The 27,500-nt window shown below is 41.3% G+C and overlaps 1 protein-coding gene across 16 annotated transcripts in view; it reads left to right on the plus strand.

Annotated features, from left to right (window-relative positions):
* The window catches only part of adgrb2 (adhesion G protein-coupled receptor B2), a 415,193-nt gene that overhangs the window by 88,275 nt on the left and 299,418 nt on the right, over positions 1-27,500 (plus strand). For all 16 annotated transcript variants that reach the window (XR_011515451.1, XM_070541485.1, XM_070541486.1 and 13 more), the window contains exon 2: positions 15,720-16,623. Coding sequence is in view for 15 of the 16 variants with exons in the window: in XM_070541485.1 (XP_070397586.1) it covers positions 15,735-16,623 (889 nt within the window). In the remaining variant the exon portion in view is untranslated. The remainder of the gene's footprint in view (positions 1-15,719; positions 16,624-27,500) is intronic.

Below are 27,500 nucleotides of genomic sequence, written 5' to 3' on the forward strand. Positions count from 1 at the left end.
AAAAAACAGAAAAAAAAACACAATGTGCACATCTGATGCACCACATTCTGTCCAAACACCCAACAGATGGTGACATTTGCTTGTTTTTTTTCTCCTCCCCTACCATGACAGCAAGGTTAAGGGTGTGAAGATGCCTGAGTGAGTGTGTTGGGGTTTGCAGGGTCACACTCCATACATGCTTCAGCATCTGTTCACTTCAGCGCAGGTAAGGTAGTCCAAAGTGTTCCACCTAAACAAGCCATTAGTGAAAAGTGCAAATGAAAACTAGCCAACCAGCTGGTGTAACATTTTCTGATAGTAATTAACTCTTATTACTCTATACGTATGTGACCTAAAGATCCTCTTAAAATAGAAAACTAATAAAGTTAGTTTTATTCAAATGCCGCGTTCAGTGAAATGTATTGTTTTTTTATGGTCTTTGCAGTTTAATATTGAAATGTATGTGCACTTCTTTCTAATTAGCTCTAACCCCCACCCAAAAAAACAAAACTAAAGAATTTGTTATGCAATACTCACCAACGATAGCTTATCATATAAGTTGCATTTGGCCTGTGATGTCATGTATGATGCTGTGCATCTCCACTGGCAGACACATCGCTGCACTTCTCAAAAGATGCTGGGAGGAAATAAGTCGTTAGGTCACAAGAATTGGCAATCTGCACAGATATGAAATTGCATCTTTGCAATAGTCTTTTATTTTGAAAATTCCTGGACGTTTTACACTGATACCCTGTGTGATTTCCCATTTAGCTCTATGTTAACTGCAGAAAAATGTGGATCCCGGAAGCGGCTTGCCACAAAAATAGAATCGAATCGTATCTTTTGCGGCGTGGCACAGCTAGCCGCTTCTGGGGCACAACTGAAATGTTCCATGCCGCGACCACTTTGGATCAGCCATACAGACTATAACGGATTCTATCCTAGATTTCTATTCTATTCTGCTGCCGTTCCACACCACCGAAGACTCCAGTGTGGATAGGGGTAAGAGGCTGTATAGCAAATAATAATTATACGTAAAATGGATAAAAATGGAAATTATCACATAAACTCACCCTGAACACATTTTTTTTGCTCTGGCAGGAGGTTCCGATCCATTCAGACCACAAGAACAGTTTCTTTCCTCTGCTGTTGGGCCAGGAGTGCCCACTGGAGTTGCTTGATTTCAGTAAAATGACCCAGTGTTGTGTTTGTACCTGACTGATCTGCTCTGATCAGTACCTGCACTGTCTTGTATTTAGTAGCTGCTTCTTGAATTATTGCCACTTTATGTTATTATTTAATAGTGATTATATTCTTCTTCTATATTTGCTCATCTCTTTATTTTATTTTTTTCTTTTGCACCAAGCACCGCAGCGACTTCCTAATGTGATTTCTCACACATATGACAACAAAACCTGATTTTGATGGGCTATATGTCAGACGTATGCCGGATGTTCTTTACAACAGCTGTTTTTATTAAAGTACTTATTCAATAAAAGCTTTTTTACTCTGTTGTCAGGTTCTGAGAAAAGCTGTGAAGTTATTGTGTTGGCACTTAGGTGTGAGGGGAAAAGGTGAAAAAGTTTGTGTTGAACTTGACAGACATGAGTCAAAGGAAGAGATGAAAAGGGAAAAAATGTTGAAATGATGGTAAGAAACAAAAAGACAAATAAAAAAATAGAGAATTTTAACTTCATCTCTTTCTTTTTTCCTCAGTTTCAACAATCGTTTTACTCACTGGTGTGAAATGAGACGGCCTCATTATCAATGTCCCCGTAGGAATGGAACATTCATCATTATTGAAAATTGGATTTGGGACATATTGAATAAATGCTACATACCAGTGAGGTGGTTTTTAAACGCTACGAGACCATGCGATAATTAACTTAATGCTTTTTAGAACTGACTCTTTTCGTTGACTTTGGCTTTAATAAAGTAGTAGCTGAGTAATGAGCAGCAGTTCAGTCACAGTAATGACGTCACATGTTAATGTAAAGTTATTCAATCATAACATGTATTTTTGTTGACGGACGGACGGACGGACAGACAGACAGACAGAAGGATGGACAGACATTTAATTGTTACTTTGCTGTGAATTTCTCATCCCCCACCGGTCTTAATCTATCATTTACTTTCCTCAAACTGGAAGCATCAGCGACCCGGAATGGCAGCGGAACTGTTTACTCACGAGCTTCAATGCGGTCCAGTACACACCGGGCTGCAGAATAGCTTCTCTGCCATGCTTCTCACTGGACTCACAAGTTCACAAAATCCCTCAAGACTTTAAAGGTCATGTTTGTTTATGCAATCCACCATTATACAAACCAAAAAAAAGGGAATCACGTTTGATATCACTGCTGGATGTCGTATATGTTGTTGTTCCTCTGCACTTCCAGGGCTAAAGCCATAAAAAACACACTGCACTTCTCAAACGATGCAGGAACCAAATAAGCCGTTAGGTCACTTGCATTGACATAATCTACATAGATATGAAATTGCAGCGCTGTGACAGAGTTTTATTTTGAAAATTACTGGGGGTCTCATACTGAAACTGTGTGTGATTTCTTGTCTAGCTTTATGTTAACTGTGGAAGTTGACATTATTTACAGACAAATAAATGTTTTGCACTTTGACCTACACCATATATATATATATATATATATATATATATATATATATATATATATATATATATATATATATACACACACACACACACTGGAAAAAGAACTATGAACTAGTTCATTTTGGAACAGTGAACTTAGTTCAATTTTTTTTAATGATGAACTATAAAATGAACTAGTTCATTGTAAAATGTATGAAGTGAACTTTGATCTAGTTTGTTTCATGGGCGGCGTTAGGCCCGGCTACTTGGGCTGAAGCCCTGGATGTTTTATGAAAAGCCCCGGATCTAAATCGCAGAAGTAACATGCAGTACCAAAGTCCAACAGAGAGGAAGCAGCTGGCAGTAGTTTGTATACAGCCTGCCTGAGCCTAAACCACTGAAGAAGAAGCCCTTCAGCAGCCGGCTTCTTCTACTCTCTCTGCCTGAGACGCATGAGTGAAGATGGACATAAGGACGTTTTTTAGACCAAAAGTACGGCGACAGAACCCCAGCTTTGATGATACTGGTGTTGACTCAGGTTTGAGTCTTATTTGAAAATATTTGTTGTGCTGCTGGTTTGCCTAAAGTTAGCTTATTATAAGGTAAAGTTGTTGGAGAAAGAAAGGGAATATTCACTATCATCTCACACTAAACACCAACAGGAACAATACTCTGCCCTGAATATGCTTAATATGTAGCTTCAGATTAAAAATTATGTGGTACAAGACAAATATATATGATGCTGACTAGTGCGTGTCACGTGTGTGTGTGTATGTGCGCGCGCGTTTGTGTGTTAAGCCCCGGATCTTCCTCAGTCCTAAATCTGCCCCTGGTTTGTTGTTAAAAGCAACTTTCCCAGCACAGCTTGTAGGTTAAAGCTGTTCAGAACAGTCTTTGTTGTTCAGAGTCATTTTTTTTGTGTCACGGCTGCAAGTCCGACATGAAACAAGCAGAAAGTCAGAGAATCACAAAAAACATGTTTGTTAAAAACATGTTTCCCAGTAATTAGACAGTTTCATGCTAAAACCCAAAGATTCTAATCAAGACAAGGTGCTGCAGTTGTGTTGTTTCAGATACATACAAGCTAAACTCTTTAAAGCACATTACATAAATAAAGAGATAATTAAATGGAAGCCCTCGTTAGCTTTTTAATTTTGAGGGAAAAGGTAACTGAAAAGATTTTTATGATTATATAAAAGTTAGTGGTGTTTTTTTTCCCTATTTCCTATATTTGATAAAAAGAAGCAATTTTCTTTTTAAATTAAAGCCCCATTCCTGAACTTTACGAATATATCCTCAACTCAACTCAGCCTTTATTTATAAAGCACCTTACAGTCATGAGCATGCCACCAAGGTGCTGTACAACTAAAGAGTAAAACAATAAAACACATAATGCTACAGACACAATTATAACCACAAATGAGAATTACAAAATATAAAACATTAACAATTGCTAACCCGCAGAATTAAAAGCCAGATCATAAAAGTTGGTTTTCAGCCTCATTTTAAAGACTGCTACTGATGGAGAGTACCTAATACTTAGGGGCAGTGCATTCCACAGTTTCAGACCCGCAGAGGATGCCCTGTCCCCTCTTAACTTTAACCTAGTCTTAGAAGCCACAAGCATCCTCTCTGTCGCCATCTACGGGCTTGCTGCGTAACTTCACTGTCGTAAAATCAAATCTCTCTCTGGCTTTTTTCCAACTCACGTGCCCAAACAAACACATTAAGCTGTGTTTCAGCATTGAATAAAGTTTTATGAGGACTGTATAACAACTTTATGCCCGACCAAACACGATAACCCCAATGAAATGCTTTTTTACTTACCTATCCATTAGCAGCACGGCTTGGTCAGAGTCTGTAGTTCATGCTGTTCTTTCGAGATGAGCTCTCCAGGGAGGAAAAGCTGGCTCAATATTATCTCTGGTCTTTGCTCTTGCTCTATCACATTCTCTGTCTCTTTCCTTAGATTGCTTTGATGAGGGATTTCTAACTTTCTTTGGTTGGTCTGCCATTCAATTCAATTCAATTCAATTTTATTTATTTAGCGCCAAATCACGACAAGAGTTGTCTCAGGGCACTTCACATAATAAACAGTCCAATTCAGGTCAGTTCATTAAGCCAATCAGAAATAATGTTTCCTATATAAGGAACCCAGCAAATTGCATCAAGTCACTGACTAGTGTCAGTGACTATACAGCAATCCTCATACTAAGCAAGCATAAAGCGACAGTGGAGAGGAAAACTCCCTTTTAACAGGAAGAAACCTCCAGAGGATCCTGGCTCAGTATAAGCAGCCATCCTCCACGACTCACTGGGGATTGAGAAGACAGAGCAGACACACACACACGCAGGCACACGGACACGGATTGATTATATCCAGAATGGGGGCAGTAACCAAAGGAAATGCCTCCTTAAATAATTTGGTTGGGATTGGATCCAAAATGCAAGTTGAAGGTTTAGATGAAGCTAATATTTTTGATAACTCTAAAAGCTCAACTGGATCAAAACGGTTCAAGCACAGATGAGGTTCTACAGTCACCTCTGATGCTGCCTCACTTACTGAGGAAGAAGAAATCGCATTAGGGAGAATGCTAAATATTTTGTTTCTAATAGAATTAATTTTACTTGTAAAAAAACCCATGAAGTCATTGCTGCTGAGGGCTAAGGGAATAGATGGCTCAGAGCTACGATTCTGTGTGTTTAGCAACTGTACTGAAAAGAAATTTAGGATTATGCTTATTCTCCTCAATTAATGCTGAGAAATAAGCAGTTCTAGTTTGTCGAAGCTTATTTTTATAAAGCACAAGACTATTTTTCCATGATTGGTAGGCCTCCTCATGGTGCATAGAGCGCCATGTTGTCTCCAATTTCCTAGAGTTTTGTTTTAAGGCTCGTAAATGAGAATTAAACCAGGGAGCCAACTTCCTGTCCCTAATTACCTTATTTTTTAAAGGGGCTACATCATCTAATGCCACACGTAAAGAGGAATTAACATGATGAACTAAGGCATCAATTTGTGAGGAGCTAGAACTGAAAATATTGCCCTCTGCTACATGCCTCTGAGATGCAGAGGACAGTAAAGATGGAACGGTTGATTTAAAAGATGCAACTGCGTTGTCAGATAGAGACCGACTATAGTGAATTTTACTTTCATGTCTTGAGAGCTCAGTTATAATGAACTCAAAGGTTATCAGAAAGTGGTCCGAGAGGACTGGATTACGTGGAAAGATCGTTATTGCTCAAGTCTCTAAACCGTGAGTCTACCACAGACATTTATACATAGACGCCCCATGGACTAGCACTGCCATAGTTGCTGACCGCCATTTTAGATGGGTCTCCCCATCACACCCAGTGCATTCACTTCTAAGGATGGTGCTACCCAACTCCCAACGGACGTAAGAAGAGCAAATATAAACGACAAGTTTTATTTATTCATTTTTTTGCGCTTTGAGTGGTGTGTGTGTGTGTGTGTGTGTGTGTGTGTGTGTGTGTGTGTGTGTGTGTGTGTGTGTGTGTGTGTGTGTGTGCAGAGGGTGGGGGTTGGGGGTTGGGCCTAGATTTTCCCAGTGGGAGGCAACTTTAAAATTTGTAGTGGGCACAAGGATTGCAAAAGACCCTTTTTTTATCCTGGGAGAGAAAAGCAGCAATTTGGAAGATTATTGTAGTCCTGAGTGTGTTTGAGGATAATGAATCAATTTGTAAATTACTGAACAATGTATAAATGCCATTAGGAACACACAGCTGGTGAGCCTGTTCTGTAGAAATAGCTGTGGCACTTATTTACTAATTATTGACAACTCTGTGGCACACATACTGCATGAACACAAAGCTCCTTATTTAAATGTTTACAGAGTTATTTCTCCCTGTCTAATTAGGGAAGTGTTATTATTGTGGCGCTGTGTCTGTTGGTTAGGGAGTTGGTTCATGCATCTGTGTGTTGTGCTAGTGTTAGCAGCAAAGGCTGCAGCCATGTTCCGTCTGTTCTCTAATCTGAGCTGCTGTGTTCAGCGGTGTGTCAGAAAGCTGTTCATGACATCATCTCTGCTCATGCCAGACCCTTTTAATCACTGTCCACAGCTAGGAGATTGCTCAAAAACAAAGTTAAGACCACATTTCTCCAGTTTTCTAGGAAGGAAAATGTAACTTGACTAAACTCTAAAACAGTATTTTGGACTACTTAATTAGATGGAACCTTGAACAGTTCTTTCAGACTAGGTGTTTTGCATTTCTAGGTTTGAGACTCAGGGTAAACTAAGCAAATTTAAATCTGCAGTATTTCCTCCTCACCACTGCACTGCTGAGGTATTGCACCTGACAGAGCTGCCAACTCTCACGCACTGAGCGTGAGACACATGCATTTGACCCTCTTCACGCTCTCACGCCACACCTCAAATCTCTCACGCTAAACCAGCGCCTGCGCTCCCCAAACGTGCATCACGCACAGTAAGTAGGGCTTACGAAAAATAAAAACAGATTATAATAATTATATCATTGGCTACTGAACAACAAGCACACTAACAACACTTAATTTAACTGGCATTAATTCACACACAGAATCCCATCTGTATCATCTAAGCCAATGTGCTTTTTTCCCGCTCTGGTAGTGAGATGGGCAGAGCGGTGAGCTCCACCTGCTGTTGATGGGACGGGCATGCTCGGTTCTCCCAGAACCGTGAGCTGCAGCTTTGCGCGCCGCCAAAATGACATGCTTGATTTAGAAATGCAGCCGCGTCGCCAGCCGGTGTTGACGAAGCTTCAGTCCCGAATGTTTCTCTTTTGTTTTCACTCATCAGCCACAGATCCTCACTCACAGCAAGCTGGGCTTTCTACCGTGGTGACTCACTCACATGTTCTGTCTCCTACATTAGGTGGTGACGCGGTGAATTACATTAGAGATCCTAATATTTTAATTCATCGCTTCACCATTGTGTTTTTCCTGTTTGTGAGACAAACCCCTCCTCCACATCCAGGTTACTTGTACGGAAGCCTGGAGGGGCCAAAACTCCTCAAACTTTTTTCCACTGCTGATATGAATTACATATGATAGAACAGAGTAAAGTATATTAGTCCCACAGAGGGTACATTACACAGCAGCACACACACTTAGAGAAACAGATTACAGGTAAAACTGATTCCAGCCATGTTTGCTTTGGTAATTTCAATAACTTCATGCTGGTGACCCACATGAACATAATCCTCTGTTTAGTGGATGCAATTAAATCATGAAGTTAGCTTAACATGATAGATTATTTTTTCACCTTCCTTGTATCCTTGGTCAACTAGCTAAATGGCTAATAAATGGAGAACACACACCTTTGGAACACGTCTTGGCGGTTCCTGATGACATATCTCCTAGGCAACCAGGGCGGGGTTAAGACATCAAGGCAAGGTTCCTTGGCATTGAGAAACACCCTGGGTTTCTAACTGCACCACACTACTCAGTCTGCTTCTGTTGCAGATTGATGACATCACACCAATTCAACCTCAATGAGAAAATGGCATCCTCTACTGGATTCTTCTAGTTTAGTCATTTTGTCTGAAAGCATTTTTTTTTCTGACATTTTCTCTTGATGGCTTTTAGTCTGATAATTTTCCTGAGGCATTTTTGTCTGATCTTTTTTTCCCTGAGACCTTTTTGTCTGATCTCTTTTTTCCTGAGGCCTCTTTGTCTGATCTCTTTTTTCCTGAGACCTCTTTGTCTGATCTCTTTTTTCCTGAGGCCTCCTTGTCTGATCTCTTTTTTCCTGAGGCCTTTTTGACTGACACTATTTAGTCAGAAGTCTGATGGGTTTTTGAAAATGAAACCTTAGGCTTTTGTGTCTGTGGTCTGATGTCTGACACCTGAGACCTGAGGATGTCTTAAAATGTAAGCCAGTGAACCTCAACTGGTGGTCTGCGGGCCACATCTGCCCGGCAGACTTTTCAACCCGGCCCCCAACCCTCTGGGCCCTAATGCCCCCAATTGGGGGACTTTGAAGTTAAGTAGCAAAATTAATGTCCTAATTATCAATAAATGTTTACATTCTTCAAACACATAAAAAGATGGAAAACAAATTCCTTTTAAATATTACATACTTTTATAATAATAAAACTTTATTTCAGCATTGCTGGAAAAAAACCTGGCCTGTGAACACATTTAGTTGAGGACTCCTGATGTACGCCATACCTGTTAGATATTTTCATTTTCCCATCCAGGGTTACCTGAAGGGAAAGCTCACCATGCTGGGGTTTTATTATTAAGCTGATCAGTTTAACCCATACTAATCTTATTAATAATAAACCATTTAGACTTTTAAAGTGGAGAGAGAGATACAATGATACGCACGAGTCAATGGTCTCTTTGCTCTCTCATCGGACCAAAGCCCTCTCAAGAGTATTTATTAAGACACACAGAAATGACAAAACGCACACACATTTAGGGAGACAAGCATGCGCTGGCACAGGGCGGTCTTACTGATAAGCTAGGACTGGGAAGAGGCAAGGTCAAGCGCCTGTCTGTTGCCAGGGAAGAATAAGCTGGATGAGTTTCGTTTAAAATAATGTATCCATAATTTATCCAACAATACCTGAAGCGCCTACCAGAGGGAAGCAGGTTAAACAGAACTAGCTGATGTTAAATTAAACTCTTCTTCTTTGTGTTCCCCCTGATATAACCAATTAATGTTAAAGTACACAACTCTAATAAAATTACGCCAGCATTGTTAGACTTAAGGCCCTGAGAGCAGAGTTAGTATTTTTGCATGGTAACCAGAAAAAGCAGCCGGATACTTCTCCCTTATCTTGCTGCTCTCTTGCTACAGCCTTTAAATGCTACTTGCTACAGCCTTTAAATGCTACAGCTACTTGCTACAGCCTTTAAATGCTACAGCTACTTGCTACAGCCTTTAAATGCCTTCTAAATGCTTTTTTATATTTTTACAATTTTTTACATTTTTTGTTTTTGTTTTTGTGAAGCGCCTCGTGATTTTTATCTTGAGAGGCGCTATAGAAATGATATTTTCTTCTTCTTCTTCTTTAGATCCCAACTCTACTTTAATTGTGAGAAGAGTTTCAGAGAAGTGTACATGATTTTTAAAAGGGTCTCTTATGCTTGTTAATGTGGCTTATTTAGCCATCAGTTTAGCCCAACTTGAATCTTAGCTTGAGTTACAGAAAACCTCCACGCATATTTCATTAGGAGAAATCTTTAGTCTTTTTATTTATTATTTATAAAGTCAGTTCCTCCATAGATTTAACGTATTGATCAATCATTTATAGCTTTACTGACATTCATAGCATATTTTATGATTTAGTCTTTTAAAATCAATAGGCATATGTAAAGCTTACGCACGTGTGTGTGTGTGTGTGTGTGTGTGTGTGTGTGTGTGTGTGTGTGTGTGTGTGTGTGTGTGTGTGTGTGTGTGTGTGTGTGTGTGTGTGTGTGTGTGTGTGTGTGCGCCTACGTGTGCCTACACATGTGCCTATGTGTGCATGTGTGTGTGTGTGTGTGTGTGTGTGTGTGTGTGTGTGTGTGTGTGTGTGCGCGCACTGAGTGAGCCATAGCTGGGGGACAAAATGAATGCCCTTTTCTTTGATCAGGGGGTTTAGTGCCGCTGTCCCTTCTCACAGCATGAGATCCTCTCAGCCTGTTTGCCATTTGTGAATAACTGATAAGACAACGTGAAAAGCACAGACTTGATGTTTTGCCGGAGGGAACTTGATATAAGGACAGGCTACTGACTTCTGAAATGTCAACCATTGTAAATCACATTAGTTTTTCACACTGGTTTGCAGACAGATTTTATCACACCAAAAGCGGAGCAGCAGCGTACGTGTGTAGATGTGAGTAAATAAAGTTTGAATCATTGTTAAAGAAGTTGAAGCTGAAGATGAGAAGGTTCAGATTCCAGATTCCATGCCTTGAGGCTAACAAAGAGACAGAGAGATGTTCCACGACTTGTTAGTCAAACCAAACACTTGCACATTGACTCTCTGATGCTACAGAGTTAGCATTTCTGCCTGTGAGTGTAAATAGTCCCGAGTTAGTCAATGTGTGAGCGTAGGGGAACTCGTCCTTTCGGACTCATGCTGATTATTGCCTAGAGTTGCAAATGAGAGGATGGCCCACATAGAAGGATCAGACGATGTCATTTGTCACTGCAGTACACGTTGTTTGGACTTAGAGAGCGATAAAATTGAAGCTGGAAAAATAAAAAAGGAAAGAGATGCAGATAAGAATGGGGGAGTCGTGATTTTTAGTGGAAAGCCTCCAGAAACCCATTTCCAAACACACATCTCCGGATATTGTTTGGTCTTCTCCCCACAAGCTGCTCCACTCTATTATGCTACCAAAACAAGAACATTTTCTTGACTATTTTGTAGTTGTGGTTCAGTGCATGAGTATTTTCTACCTGAGAGTGCCTCACGGGACTCGCCCTTTATTAAAGTCTACTTTTAAAAATGAATTAGCACCAAACCATCTGCATTCTAATCTGACTTTGAATGCTTTTTGCTTGCCTTTTCACAACATATATACCAGCCCATAAGGGGGGATCAAGAATGTTGTAAACAAGATGCAATATTAGGTTTGGTTATGTGGTATACAGCTTGGTACTTGTACTATGCCCCGAGTTTAAGAATCCTAAATACAACCTGTGTATAGTTTATAATTTTTTATTCTTAGTGTGTCCCTCTCACAGGGTTTACAGGAAGAGACACATTGAGAATAATAGTTTTCTGCTTCATCATCTGACAAAAACAGGAATATCCAACTGTTTTAAGGAGAAACCATTATCCCAGTCTACTTTAAGAAGAGTTCAAACTAAAACCTGGACACATTCGTTTAAGAGGAGTGACTTTTCATGCAACCAAACAGCTGGTATCTCAAACCTCTGGATTTATATTTAGTCTATTTGTTGAACCTGAGGTCAAATCAGTGTTAAATGTGTTCCTGTGTTGAATCCTGGTCATTGAGGGCCACTGTACGCCGTGTTTATTTACTTAATCATACCTGAATGGAATCAATCTTCTGTAGAGTTTGAGGACTGGCTGAGCAGGTAATTCCACCAAAAAAACAGAGTTGTTGGCGCAGAGAAACATCTAAAAGGAGTGCAGTGGTCCTGTAGGACCGAGGCTGGACACCACTGGTGTGGGGCGTAGCCGAGTCTTAACCCAAAGTAAAGAAAGACAATTTTGACTTTTAAATCAGATGCAAAGGCATTTCCCAAGTGAGCAAAGTTATTTTTTTCAGGGCTTTTACATGATTGTAAAACGTGTGTCTGGATCTGTTCTGTCTTACCTGAGTTTTATGACAGGGATAAGATTAGTTCTGTTGTCACCTCACTGCCTCTAAGCATGAAGAGCATGGAAAAGCCAGACAGGGAAGGGGGGCTATGAATCGTGCCATCCTTGATGATAAAATTAATGTCAAGGTGGAAGGGGGAAAGAAGACATCAGATCTGATGAATATTTATGGATGCCCACAGTGAAGTACTGTTTTGGAGTGAAGTGGGACAGAATGCCCTCATGACGACAGCACTTTAGGGCCTACTCTTACACAGACTGAGTCTATGAATATTCATTGTTCATTGTCCCAAAAACAATTTGCTTAGCGCCTTTGACTTCTCTTCATCCGTAAAATGTGTGCTTTTTTTTCTACGCATGCATGGTTCAGCCTATAGCTCAGTCTGTGACAGAATGCACCTTTACACTTGGTACAACAAATGCCCAGGAACCAGAAAGGTTTGCTGTCATATAGAATAGCTCACGCTGTTAGCATGACACGTCACCAGCTGTGGAGCGGTCTGCGTGGATGATGCCAAGCCACGGTAGTTTAACTGTAGAACTCGTGACAGGGTCTTTAGCCCAATTATTTATAAGATAGCATGATGCTCTTGAGCAGACTTCACAACGTTCTGGATCAAACCATCTAACTGTGTCATGCAGACTGTCACCAGAGGAGAGCTTTTCAAAGTCTTTATGCAGATGATGTGATATACTACTGGTGGAGATCTTGGTTTAAACTGGCAGAAATAAAGGATTCTTCAGTGGTGTTAAAGTGTCTTTAAGAAACACAATAAAACAGTGTTGAACATCAGATGCAAGTAAATAAATTCTTTTTACATTAGGTGCTGGGTTGTACTTTAAGCTCTTCCTGTGTAAATATTTAAGAACATGTACACATATCTCAATTCTGCACAGATAAATGGGTTTCATGCCCTGGAGACCCCCCCATGACCTTCCCAGTGCAGAAAAACAAATATTTATTTTATTCATATAAGTAAACTGCCCTTGATCATGAGGCTAAACCTTTTTTTTATGAAATACATACCTTTGAGTAACATCAGCAGAGTGCCTAAAAACTAAAAGAGGTGTTTTTCCAACTTTAGGAGCATGTGGGAAAGCTGCAGGTCCTCAGCACACGTATAAATCCTGAAAAACAGGCCTTGTTTTACTAATCCAGACCCTGGGGAGTCTGTTGTAATGTTGCACATGTCACACATGTCCTTTATTAAGAGCAGATTGTTGAAAGAATCCAGATGTTTGGTAACCATGGTAACAGCTGTAATGCTCGGGACAAGTACAGCAGCAGGATGCATTGATTTTTTGTTTAATGCCAAACAGCTAGACGAATCCAAAAGTGACATTTCTCTTCTTTTAGGGATTAAAGTTCTTAATTTTTTAGATAGCTCTTAGAACAACCTCATCTTGGTAAATGGAGATTGGCTCCTACTGGATGGTCTGCTGTTTGCCCTTGCTTCAATTTGCAGGTTTTGGTTGTGTGTTTAGTACGGTAATTATACACCGTATATGGTCAATGGTTTTACTTCCTGGTGCTTGAGGGCCACAATCAAGCATTGTTTAGCTGTTTCCCTGCTCCAGTGCATCATATTCAATATCTGAATCACCTGTTAGAAGTATCAACATACATACTGAACAGTTCATGTCCATAGGCTCGAATTATATGTTTTGTGCCCATATGGGAGGTTCCTACCACTGCAATCCAAAAATGGGAAAAGAGGTGGAGCTAAGGGCGGGGCTGTTATATTTGGAACAGGGTTGGAACAAATTAACCAGTGTAGCTACTAGCTAACTTTGCTAACCCAAGAAGTTAAGAAGGGCTCCTTGGACCTAGGTATCCCACCCGCACGACAGACTGGCTCCCGTGTGAGGCTGTAGTCATGCTGGTTGCCTGTGGAGATCTAATATGGACTGGGACTGGTAAACCACAAGCGGAGCGTCAAATCGCTGTGATTGCAACCAGGCGCCATGGTCTTTTACATCAGCTCGGAGATGAGCGGGACACTACTGTAGCTACATGCTAACCCAAAACTAACGGAGTGTTCTGGCCATTTTCAGTAAGAAAAACATGGTAAAGCGACTCCAAAGACATCTCCGGCCTGCTTAGTAATGAAATCATAACTAGGTAAGCTGAGCGAGGATATCAGGGTACCCTTGTCCATTGCGGTGAAAGATCTGCAAGTCCGCCATTGTGTCACACCCTGTCCTGTCTCCCCATTCTGTGTTTCTGTTAATTGCTCCCACCTGCCTCTCGTTTTCCAATCACCCAAGCTCCCAGCCCTCATGTATTTAAACCCTCTCAGTTCTGTGCGATTTGTCGGTTCATTGTTTCCAGTTCCTGCGTGCGTTTATCATTAAAAACTTTTTACGTTCTCCAGTTTGTCTGCCTGCCTACTTCCTCCCCAGCATTTGGACCCTCACCTCCGCTTCACTCACCAGCATGCGTGACACATTGTTGGGGAGCTGGAGATCAGCGGGGCATTAGCTACATACTAACCTGAAGCTAATGGTGTTCATCCCGGTGTTTTCAGTGAGGAAAAATGTGGTTGAGCGTCTCAAAAGTGAAGCAGCATCAACAAAAGAGCTGCGTTGTTTCTGTGGTCTCCCTCAGAGATCCAGCATGACTACATCCTCGCTTTGGAGTCGGCCCAGCTGCCCCGGGAGACGGGAGCAGCCAGCCACCTGCTCTAACTGTTCCCGGGCCGGAGATAGGAGAAGCTGGGCACCCGCTCAAGTTTCGTATGCAGCCCCACTAGCATGTTTGACCAAGCAGTTAAATGACACAGCCATTCAACCAGCAAAATAAAGTACAGAAATGTAATTTTACTTACTTATTAAAAAGAAGCAGAAACTGCTTGAATGATCAACTTGTCCTTTTGTCCAACTAATTCCATGAGTAACATCCAAACACAAACACACACAACTAAAGTTCAGAGAGTTGAAATGGCCGAACATCTAAAATGTCTCCAGAAGCAGAGATGTCTGTAGTTTGGCACTTGGTAATGATGTGATCTGGGGAGTAGAGGATAAAAATGGGAAAATTCAACAAAATAAAATGGTAAAAAATGATATGATAAATGACCCGCACTAGTATAGCGCCTTTCAGAGTCAGAAGACTCCAAAGCTCTTTACCAGTGTTTCAGTCTTTTCAGCCAAACTTTGGTTTATTATTTAGGATATTTGGTGCTGGAGCTGAAATCTCCCATCTCCTACGCAACTTTCTCACGTCGTGTTTTTGCTGAGCTGCTTGAAAGTCTCATGAGATCGAGCAGACACACGGTAAAAGTGTAGTGACTACTGAAATAGTTTGAAGCAAAACGCTGTATGTGAACGATGTTTTTTGTTTGTGTGCACTGTGAGTCAAAATCAGGCTGTTGGCGGACCCTCACTGTGTCAGTGATGGTAATAGTTTGCCAGAACCTTAGGGGAGCTGCTCAGCAGGAAACTGTGTGTGTGTGTGTGTGTGTGTGTGCGTGTGCGTTTGTGTGCACATATCAGCAGGAAAGGGTAGAGCAGGCCCCACAGTGTATGTCTCAACAGCCAAGTCATCAGCCCATTTAATGCAGCCCAGCAGGGATGTGTTTGTGTTTTTGACAGTTCTTGTGTGTGCCTGAGCATTTGAAGAACTTCAGGAGAACTGCTGTCATGAAGTTGGTTTTGTTATATACTCCGAGGCGATGTAGAGAGCAATCCCAAACTGTTTCCAACCAGACAAGGACTGCTTAATATTGACTTGTGCAGTTTGTTGTCTTTATTTTGTGTGTCTGGTTGTATTTGTCATGATTGTTTAAGGATGATCCTAAACATGTTTATGTTCTCACCACATCCTCTCTTCTCTTTTCTGCCTCTGCAGGACGAATGTCATAGGATGAACACTGCTGGTGGGGTGTGTCTGTCTGTGCTGTCCTTCCTCCTGGCTGTGGCTGGGGCCCTGGCTGCCGTGTCTGCCTTCGCTCTAGCTCCTCTCTCTGCCCTAGCTGAGGCTGCCCACGGGGCCGCCAATAGCATCTCCATCAACAGGGCAGATGGGGGTCCCTCACCCAACTCCTCACCATGCTCCAGCCTTGTAGCAGGGGTGCTGTACGGCTCTTTCTCCCTAAGGGAGCTCTTTCCTACCAGAAGGCCTGGTTGTTCGTGGTCCCTGGAAAATCCAGACCCCACAAAGTACTCCCTCTACCTCCGTTTTGCCCGTCATCCTGTCATCTGCCAGACACACTCCCCCATGCTCCTTTCCCTTGACCACCACCAGGCCAATCAAAGCTGTCCCCTTCATATGCAAACGGCCACAGCCAGAGATCAGGAAGTAGTTGATCTCTGCGGCAGTCACTCCAACTCAGACAGACCTTATTCCTTCCTACAGTTTGATAAGAACTTCATCCAGCTGTGTCTAACAAGACATCCGGCCCCAGATGCGCCTCAGGTAACAAAGGAAGTGCTGGAGCAGAGACAGGTTGAGGTGTTGCTTATTAACAATGAGAACTCCAGCCAGTTCACGTGCGGCATACTCTGCCGATGGTTTGAGGAGTGCCTACGGACGGATCACAATGGCGACCAGGAGATTTCTGATGAGGATGGATGTGGGATGACCCAAACAGGATGTATTTGTCCAAATCACAACATCATGGCGCCACCTATTCCATTACTTCCAGAGACACCCCATAGTTTCAGCAACGGTTCGTTGGTTCCCGATGACTGCTGTGTCACAGAACTTCACTCCAACGATGCAATTGCGATAGCACCCAGAGATGTTCGACAAGGTAGGGAAACCTTTTTTTTATCCGCGCTGCGTTTGACATTTTTATCACATGTGAACATTCATATCTACACAGAGGTTTATGTATGCTTTGTGCAACTCAACATTTGTATGACACACGTTTCCAAGGCACATAGTAGGCCATACATTGTTAAAATTCCCTTTGGAGTTTTATCTCATACACACAGTTGTTTGCTTGTGTACCCGGCTTAGAGTGACAAACAGACGGGAAGTTATTCTTGTTATCTTAGCTGTATATACTACCGGTACCTCAGGGAGGTCACAATTCTCTGCTTGACAGAGAATTTATTATTTGAATTTTGTCTTTTCGCGTGTTGCCCTTTAATTAAAAACCGAGGCAGTTCAAAGGAAGCCTTTTAAACCTTCCATCAAAAGATTTGTGATGCCCAACAGAAATTCAGCCTTTTGATCTATATTTTAGAGATTCCCCATGTGGGCGAGAGGTGTGGCACCAAGGATATCAGTCTACAGGCTTGAGCATGATTGTGTGTTTACCTCGAGTGTGCATGAGCAATCTGTTTACAGAGGCAGGACAGAATCAGATAGGACACCCAGTGCACATGGTCATCCCTGCATCAATAAATTGGACATGAAGCACTCAATATGTTTGCAGAGACTATTAATCTCTTTGTGCCCAAAGGCAATGTAGATAAGTGCTTTATCAAAACAGAAAAGTGATAAGTACTTGCTCTTAAGCACTCTTGAAAATTTCCTTTCATCATCACCACTTATTATTTTTCTAATGCAGTTGCATTTGAATAGCATTTAAGCAAATCAGGATGCATACTCATGTTTATATGAAGCTTCATTTTACAAAGTATTGTAGGCTGATTATTTTTCTTTAGGGAGCTGCTAGGCAGATGGAGGTTAGGTACGAGTTTTCACAGATATCGTTACGGCGACTCTGGCCTGGCAAACTGGAAAGGTATGGTTTTTAATTATGGAATTTTACTGCCATGACCATGTAGTCATCAAGCAGAGAGAAATGGGTGGTCTGATGGTTTAAGGGTTTGAGATGCTTGTATGAAATAATTAAAATTGGTGTGTTTTTATTTTGGCTTCAAATGATTAAAACTTGTGTAGTTGAGGGGAGAGACAATTAACATGATTTTTTTTCATTTCAGAATGGTACACACTGCTTCTCAAGAATACGTGGTTCTGTTTTAAAAGTTTCATGCGATTGACACAATGGCAAAATGTACTGACTAATTTAAAGATGTCCATATTATTTTATAATGGCAACCTGCCACTTGCTCTGTGGCATGACATCCAATTATTTCTCACACATTTCTATTTCTGAGTGTACCAAGTCTCTGTTTGGACATCTGGGCTACCGTAGAAACTCTTCTTTGCTGTTATGGCAGCACCATATGTGCTTCATGTGACCGATCAGACGTGTTTTAAACTAAGTGCTACTCACTGCTGCAGCACACTCGGTCCTCCTTTTGGCGCATTTTCAAACAGGAACTGAGGGTGGAGTAAGACTCTGGTAGGGAGTGACTTACTCTTTAAGGAAAACATGCTGCTGCTGGCCACGCCCTACCATTCCCTGATAACCCTAACCCTGTCCATTGGTTGAGCTAACCAGTGTGGTGTAAATCCATCCAGCTGCGCATTATTCCAATAGCAGCTAGCTTAAGGGCTAAGACTAGACGAAATAGAACTCTGGATGGTGTGAGGTGAGTTTGTCTCACTGCAGAAATAAAAACACACAGCAGTCAGAAGCAGCCAGCTACATTTAAGTTTCACTTTCTGTTTTGACTGAATGCTGCTGCAGCATGGATGAGTAGTTCTCAGTCATCCTGGACATGATCAGAGTTTTAGCTGAAAACAGCTGGACGTTCCTGGATATGTTGGAGACATTTAGCCTCTCATCCCAGAGGCTTCTTCCAGACTTTGGTTGTGGTCAGAAACAAACACACTGGTTGTGCTGCAAGTCTTTTTCTTGTTTTTTCTCCAAAACATGTTTTTGTCTAAATGAAGGTGATGTTGTTGTTCATAGAATTATAATTCATGTTGAAGTTAAGATTATTTCATCAAGTCGGACCTGTGGTTAGCTAGCTCATGTAAAACGTGTCATGTCTTGAAAGAATCAGAATCGGGACTCGATAGGAACCAAAATCGAAACAAGGAATTGGAATCGGAATCGTTCAAAATCAAACGATTCCCATTATAATATCTGTTAGGCTGCCTCCATCAGCAGCGGTTTTTAAAACGAGGCTGAAGACCTACTTTTATGATCTGGCTTTTACATCTGTGGGTCAGCTGTTGCTGATATGTTTTATGCTCCTATGCTGGAATTTTTACTTTGTTGGTTTGAATTGTCTTATTTATTTGAATTTGAATTCAATTCAATTTTATTATTGTACAGCACGTTGGTGGCATGCTTCATGTTTGTAAGGTGTTTTATAAATAAAGGCTGAGTTGAGACTGTTGTTTCAATGAAAAATATATAGATTTTCACCAAACCAATGCTGTTTGTGCAAAGTGAAGGACAGAGGTTTCAACTGCAGAAACCTGTGTAAAGAAACAAGATGTGCCTAAAGGGATACTTTTGTTAAAATGTCACCGTCACATCGTAGCACAACTTCATGACACAGGCTACCAAAGTAAATGAAAGATGAAAGTTTATTTCCTACACTACTCCAACAATGAGGCTTGCCATGAAGCCACATTGAGTGTTTGTGAGGCGAGGTTGGTGTGTCATCAAACTGATTATGTCAGAGTGATGTGTGTAAACACACACTGATGTAGCAGCAAACATCAGCCATAGACAGAACAGTGGCTGCTTTACTAGGCCACCTTTTCAAGGTGTTTTGATAATGATGTTTGAAACGTGTTGGAGATGCTAACTCTATCCTGATCCTGAAGGGATCACAGGCAACAGTTCAAAGCTGATCACTGGTAAATCCACCAACCACAAACCTCTAGGCTGAGTAACGCATCACTGGTTGTAAATGATAACTTGGTCTCAAGGTAGTAACATGATTAATTCTTGATTTCTCTGTTGCTTAGTTACTGATGAATAAAACAATAAGTTTATTTACCCTGTTATTATTTATGCTGAGAAAGGAGCACCAGAGCCTTTTTCTACATACAGGAGAATCTGAGCTCTTTCTCCCAGAGAACAGCTTACAAGGCATTTAGTCCTGCTAGAGACCTGCAAAAGTATTAGAAATATGAGTAAACTTGATCTTTAAGGGACACGCCAACTCTAGTGCCACGAGATTTAGATGTGATTTATTATCTTAATATCCCAAAGGTACATTTTTGTGGAATAAGAGGACATCACTACCTTAATAGCTTGCTAACATCAGAAGTGTTTCTGTCAAAAAGTGTATTCACTGTAATTCACTACACTGAACAAAAATGTAAAAGCAACACTTTTGTTTTTGCTCCCATTTTTCATTAGCTGAAATATCTGAAACATTTTCCACATACACAAAAGACCCATGACTCTCAAATATTGTTCTGAAATCTGTCTACATGTGTGTTAGTGAGCACTTATGCTTTACCAAGATCATCCATCCCACCTTACAGATGTGGCATGTCAAGGGACTGATAGACAGCATGAATAATGTACAGGTGTGCCTTAGACTGCCCACAATAAAAGGACACCCTGAAATGTGCAGTTTGATCAAACAGCACAATGGCACAGATGTCTCAACCTTTGAGGGAGCGTGCATTTGGCATGCTGACTGCAGGAATGTCTACCTGAGCTGTTGCCTGTGAAATGAATGTTCATTTCTCTACCATAAGCCATCTCCAAAGGCATTTCAGAGAATTTGGCAGTACATCCAACCGGCCTCACGACCGCAGACCATTTGTGACCACACCAGCCCAGGACCTTCACATCCAGCATGTTCACCTCCAGGATCGCCTGAGACCAGCCACTCGGACAGCTGCAGCAACAATTGGTTTGCATAACCAGAGAATTTCTGCACAAACTGTCAGAAACCATCTCAGGGAAGCTCGTCTGCATGCTCATCGTCCTCATTGGGGTCTGTACCTGACTTCAGTCCGTCGTCGTAACCGACTTGAGTGGGCAAACACATTCAATGGCGTTTGGCACATTGGAGAGGCAGTCTGTTCACAGATGAGCCCTGGATTTCACTGTTTAGGGCAGATAGCAGACTGCATGTGTGGCATCATGTGGGTGAATGGTTTGCTGATGTCCACATTGTGGAACAGTGGCCTATGGTGGCGTTGGTGTACTGGTATGGATAGGCATATGGACAATGAACACAGGTTTATTTTATTGATGATGTTTTTAAATGCACAGAGGTACCGCGATGAGATCCTGAGGCTCGTTGTTGTGCCATTCATCCACGATCATCGCCTCATGTTGCAGCCTGATAACACACGGCCCCATATTGCAAGGATGTGTACACAATTCCTGGAAGCTGAAAACATCCCAGCTGTTGCATAGCCAGCATACTCACCAGACATGTCACCTGTTGAGCATGTTTGGGATGCTCTGGATCGGCATATACGACAGCGTGTTCCAGTTCCTGCCAATATTCAGCAGCTTCACACAGCTACTGAAGAGGAGTGGACCAACTTTCCACAGACTACAATCACCAACCTGATCAACTCTAGGAGACGGAGATGTGTTGCCTTGCGCCAGGCAAATTGTGGCCACAGCTCATGAAAAATGGGAGCCAAAAAAGTGTTGCATTTATATTTTTGTTCAATGTAAAATGCATGTGATAAAATGAGATTTTGCATGCCAGTAAGTGACCTGTAGGGACATCATTACATTGTACCTGCAGAATGTGATTAAACTGAAGCGTGTTCTATTCACTGCTGTATAGATTTTCATCCAAGCACAATAGGTCATCGGTTTCTGTCCGTCAAAATGACGAATATACTACTTTGTCACCGAATCTCTTTAAAATATAGATTAACAAATCTTTTGTCATTTCCATATAAATTACATATTAAGGAAAAGGCTTCCCTAAAAATGTAATGCAAATCAGCTTTGCTCTGTTTGTACCACTAATGGATATCATGGGGTTGTAAGGCTATCAGTTCTTGATTTTATTTACCTCAGAAATGTATCAAACAGTGTGCACATAGAAAGTTTTTGGCTAAAGACGTCAAAGAGGTTTAAACTGGAATTCCTTTTGATTAAATTATTGATATTTATTCAAATATAATTAGGTCAGGAAACAAAACACAATTAGTTCTATGTTGAAACAAGCACACATGATAATGTGTGCATGAATGGTTAATATGGCACACAGACTAAAAGTATCAACTCTTTAAAACTAAAGTACAAGTACTATTGTTGGTACTTGTTAGGAAAAGTGGTGTCCAGTTAAACAACAAGCTAATACACCAAGATGAGAAGAGCAGATGAGTGGTTGAAAGAAAATTACAGTTTTGTCTCCAAATAGAACAACTGGCTACTGGTTGGTGGACATTCAACCGTTGCCATTAAGTCCAACAAAACAGCGAGGGTATTTGAAGTTATCTCAAATTTCTAGTCAATCATTGTGCAACAGAAGGGGCACCAACACCAGGGTGTCTAAAGGTTGAGTAATAAATCACTTTCAATGTAATTCAACCCACAGGGTCAAGAAACAGTCTACATATAGCACATTCAGACCCAGGAATATTACAGAAACTTCATCACATTTTTACAACTTCTCCATTTATGACGCAACCAAAGGTAACCATGCAACATGCAGAACAGGATGCACTTTTCATTTTCAAATTCTCAAGATGTGTGGCTCAGTGTCAGGTCTGCTCAAAACACAGCAATGAAAAAAATCCAATGGATGAATGAAGATCATTGTAGTCCCCTGGTTCTTCTGTCACTCAGGAGTCCCCCTTCACCTCCCAGCTGGTCCCAAACACACCACACACCAAGTGTGTTTGACAGGGAAGCTAATCCGCTGCTGCTCATCACTCCCTCATTTTCACACCTTTGCTGATATTGTCATAGTCATTTTAAGGGTTTCACTAATGCTTGAACACTAACGACATTTTCATATACAGACCATATAGTTATGTTGAACTACATTTAATAGTTTTACACAGAAGACATAATAATAGGGCTATTTCTTAAATTGTATTTGCTTTTTAAAGATTAACACAACGAGCAAATGTCGGATTAGCGGAGCGTTTTCTGCATTTCTGACACGACTGTGTATGAAGCTTTTAGATGAAGGAATTCTTGGAGGGCTACATTTTAAAAACATTGAATTCCAGTTTTAACACAATGATACTGACTAAGCTGCATTTATGATTTCAAATTTTCAATCTTACAAGAACATTTATGTTACCCACTCAGAGGAGTCAGATGATGGGGTTAGCCCACTGATGAGGCTCATGCTCATGAAAACCAAGAGATGCATTTGTTTGGTTTTATTATGTAACTCTTTCTCATTATTTTAGCATGAAAACACATGGACCACACGTTTAAATGGATGAACTCCAGAAACGTGTTCAGTGTTGGAAAGTAATGTTAGACATGTAATCTGGTACAATTACAAATAAGTTATTGTATGTGCTTTATGTCACCATGTACTTTAAGGAGTATGTGGTACCAGGCCCACTGATACGGGCTGCTAGGTCCCTGTACCGGTGTCAGAGCTTGGTCCGCATTGCTGGTAGTGAGTTGGGCTTGTTTCCCGGTGAGAGTTGGACTTCACCAAGGCTGCCCTTTATCACAGGACGTCTAGGCACAGCCAAGGCGTTGAGTGGATCTGTTTTGGTGACCTGAGGATCAAGTCTCTGCTGTTTGCAGATGATGTGGTCCTGCTGGCTTAATCAGAACATGATCTCCAGCTCACGACTGTATGGGAAGCAGCTGTGATGAGAATCAGCTCCTCTGAATCCGAGACTACGGTCTTGAGTTGGAAAAGGGTAGAATGCCTTCTCCGGGTCAGGGATGAGGCCCTGGTTCAAGTGGAGGAGGTTAAGTGCCTCTGGGTCTTTTTCAGTGAGGGAAAACTGGAGTGCAAGATCTACAGGCAGATTGGTGCTGCGTCTGCAGGGATGCGGGTGTTTTAATGATACGTCGTGGTGAAGAGAGAGCTGAGCCGGAAGGCAAAGCTGTTTATTTACCGGTGGTTCTCATTTATGGTCACAAGCTTTGGGTAGTGACCGAAAGAACAAGATCACAGATACAAGCGGCCAAATTGGGTTTTCTCTGCAGGGTGGCTGGGCTCTCCCTTAGAGATAGGGTGTGAAGCTGCTCCTCCACATTGAGAGGAGGCAGTTGAGGTGGCTTGGGCATCTTATTAGCATGCCTCTTAGATGCCTCCCCAGTGAGGTGTTCTGGGCAAGTCCAACATGGAGGACACCCAAGGGAAGAAACCAGGACACGCTGGAGGGACTATGTCTCTCGCCTGGCCAGGGAACAACTTAAGATTCCCCCAGAGGAACTGTTGCAAGTAGCTGGGGAGAGGGAAGTCTGGACCTCTCGGCTTAGGCTGCTGTCCCCATGACCCGACCCCAGATACTTGGGCTATAATGAATGGATGGATGGAGAGTAGCAGCTACACTGGGGGAGTAGAGATCCTGCTGCCACTTCTGATTTGTAGTGTTTTACATAACTAATTTTTACAAACTAATAAATCTCAAGCTACGTGACACACATAGTTGAAACACATAATTATTTATCATTTAAATAGAAGTACTAAATACGTGTGATTCAGGGTGTGAGGCACAATGGACCAGAAAACACATGTTAGAGTCGCTTTCATTTCTTTGGGTGTGGGTCTTCTGAGCCGACCGGAAAGGGAGGAAACCAAGGCTCCTTAATCATGGATCGTTTTATAATGTGTATAACAGCAGGGTAACTATTTTAATGATTTCATCCAAGTTCTACACCTAACCATATCTACTGTCTTTTCTAATCTTTGATAATTGTGTCATTAACTTAATTTAAAAATTTCAAACCTAGCAGTAATTTAGAGCAGTGCTCAGCTTGAACTCATGTCAAACTGTTTGTAAAACCCTTTAAATACATGCATTGCCATGTAATTTAGTCACTAAAGGCCAAAAGTAACAGTCACCCAAGGTCAGGCTGCAGTAGCTGTTTAATGTGAAATCATTTTGACGTCAGCTCTGAATCAAAACGTCTATTTAAGATTTCACATCACTTAATAAACATGAATAAACGTTATGAGGCAGCTGTCTTGTTTATTTATTGGCATGAGTGCTGTGACTTTGTACTGTTGACACGTGTGTCACTTATAGCGAGCATGGCACCTACCTTACCCGGGGGCGGGGGGGTTGGGGGCTCTTGGTGTGTGCACTCACAGCTGCACCTGTCTGTCAGCTTCATTCAACACACTTAATGTTAAAACACTCTGGTCTTGGGAGGGGGTGGGTGAACATCAGCATGTTGACACCAGAGCGAGACACAACTTCTGCCCCCCCCCCACTGTGAGATCTCTGGGAGAGAAAAACAAGAACATACCTAAATAAGTAATCATCTTCATATGCCCCAGCTTTCCAAAGACATTATAGTTGGTGACATAAATGATTATATGACAACTACCTGTAGGTGAATTGCACCAGGTCACTGCTACAGATCACAGTGTAGATTCCACACGTCTACCTTTTATTTTGTATCATTGAAAGAAAAGGAAGAATAAGCTGATGTTAAAAGGAAACACCTGTTTAATATGATAATGTTTCCATCCCCCACACCCCCTTCTACTACACACAGGACTGGAAAGTAGTTTTTAAAATGAAGACTTATAGCCAAGTACAAAAGGTAAACTCAGCTAATGTTAGCGTGTGCTCCTTTGTATCCAGGCAGATAATCACCATGTGTATTTAAAAAAATCCACCTTAAATGTGTGGAACACTGAAAAACCATGTTTTAAAGATTATTTCTGATTCTAACGGGTCACTCTGAGTTTCATGCAGACTGAACATGAAAATAGTCTCCCACACCTATCTCCTGCATTAGCTTCTGATAGAAAATAGACGGTGAAACTCTAGGATTAGAAAATCCTGACAGATCTACGTCAACTTAATGGACTCTCCCATCTTGACTCATGACGGGGAAGGCTGTTGTTGGTTTAGCGTCCAGGAAACAGCAGAGAATGTCTCGGCTAGTAGAAGCTAACCATTAGCATTAGCAACTCCACCACACAGCAGAACTCCTCCAGGCTTGTGTTATTTGTGGAGATTAAACATCAACGTTGCAGAGCAAATAGAGGCAATGGTAGAGTCGTGTTGCTGTTAGCCAATCAGAGGAGAGATGTCCCAATATCAGGAAGTAAAACTCTAAATCATGTCTCCTGAAGCTACTTTCTCCTCCAGCTGAATTCTCTTTGCTGAAGCTGATGGCCTGTAGCCCACAGACCATAAATAAAGACGTTTTACAAAAGCGGTGTGATATCTTATAAACAACATTGTTTTTAGTTCAGAGACAGGGTTGGAGGCTGTGTGTTTGTCTGAAGATGTGTCCTAAATCTATCATCTCACCAGCCTAGTGATTTTGTTTTATGAATCATACATTTCATAAAAATTGCTAACGCAATTTTCAAACCCTGTTTTGTGCAAAAACAACTTTTATAAATGAGGCCCCTGCTGGTCCTTCACTATATGAAGGAGACCTCCTGATGTGAGTCTTCTACTGTACAAAGACTCATACATGGCTAAAGTTACGAGATGCAAAGACACAAGGAGCTCTCATTGAGAGAGACACAGTTTTTTTACAGAATGATTTAATTTGTCCCATCCAGTCACACAGGACTGGAGACTGGGACACTCATCGTGACTCAAGTTATGTCCTATAATCTAATACCCTGGCTTAACACTTGACCCTGACTCACAGTGGAAGCTTCCATAGCACATTTAGACCCAAAACAAATCTTTTCTCAGGGTGACTTTTGGTTTTCTTGCTCACCTTGGTAAGATGGTAAAATGGTAAAATGGTAAAAACACTGCAGTGCTATTTTAAGGCAAACACAAAGCATTTTTTTTTACAATTAACCAGATTATTGGAGATCAGAAGTTTATTCAACATGAAACGACATCTAAAAAGTGACATTGTGGGATTAACAAACTAGCTTTGCAGCAACTGGGTGGAGGAACCTTTTTTATATGCATTGTTAATCTGCATTTGTGTAACGGTTGTGAATGAGCGGAAGGTCACCGTATTAAACACATGGAGCAGGCCGAGCATGCTTTGCTGGTACGTGTGTTTTGGCAACACTGATTAGCTGATGAAGAGGCTGTTAAACCGTTCCTGACACTTTCAGGTCATGATTCTACTGTCCACCGGCTGAGTTTATGGAGAATATCAAAGTCAGTCTTGGTTTGTATTTTACTTTGAGCATTTTGCCCTTTAAAATGCAAAATAAGCGTCAGACTGTTGATGATCCCAACCAGAGACTTGGTCTAGATGATTCTTGTTTTAGTTTTTCCATTTTAATCAGAGAGATACACCTCACCGACGAAGGTCAGCAACCTTTACATTCAGAAGATCAATTTCTGATGTTTCTACCTCTGAATAAAATCTGCCCAGAGCCTTGAAACATTAGTGACCCAAAAGAAATATTCCACAACTATTTGTGTTTTCATGCTTGGACAAATGAGGCTTAACCCTTGTGTGTGTGTGTGTGTGTGTAGGTCCTACTTTATCCTAATCAACGGGAGAGAACCCAACAGTGATTCATGTTAGTTGGATGTTTAACTGTGACTTGATCTTAGAAAATGAGATCATAGTTTACAAAAGCCTTGTGGACTGAATCTGGCTCATCCTTCTAGTACGCCCATGTCCATTTTCTTAGTTTCTTATGGTAATCTGTCGCATCAGGAAATCAGAAAAAACAGTTCAGACACAAAGGATGGATCAATAAAGTTATTTATCATGGAGATTTTCTGTGG

Source organism: Nothobranchius furzeri, chromosome 11, assembly GCF_043380555.1.
Source record: "Nothobranchius furzeri strain GRZ-AD chromosome 11, NfurGRZ-RIMD1, whole genome shotgun sequence".
Lineage (NCBI taxonomy): Eukaryota > Metazoa > Chordata > Actinopteri > Cyprinodontiformes > Nothobranchiidae > Nothobranchius > Nothobranchius furzeri.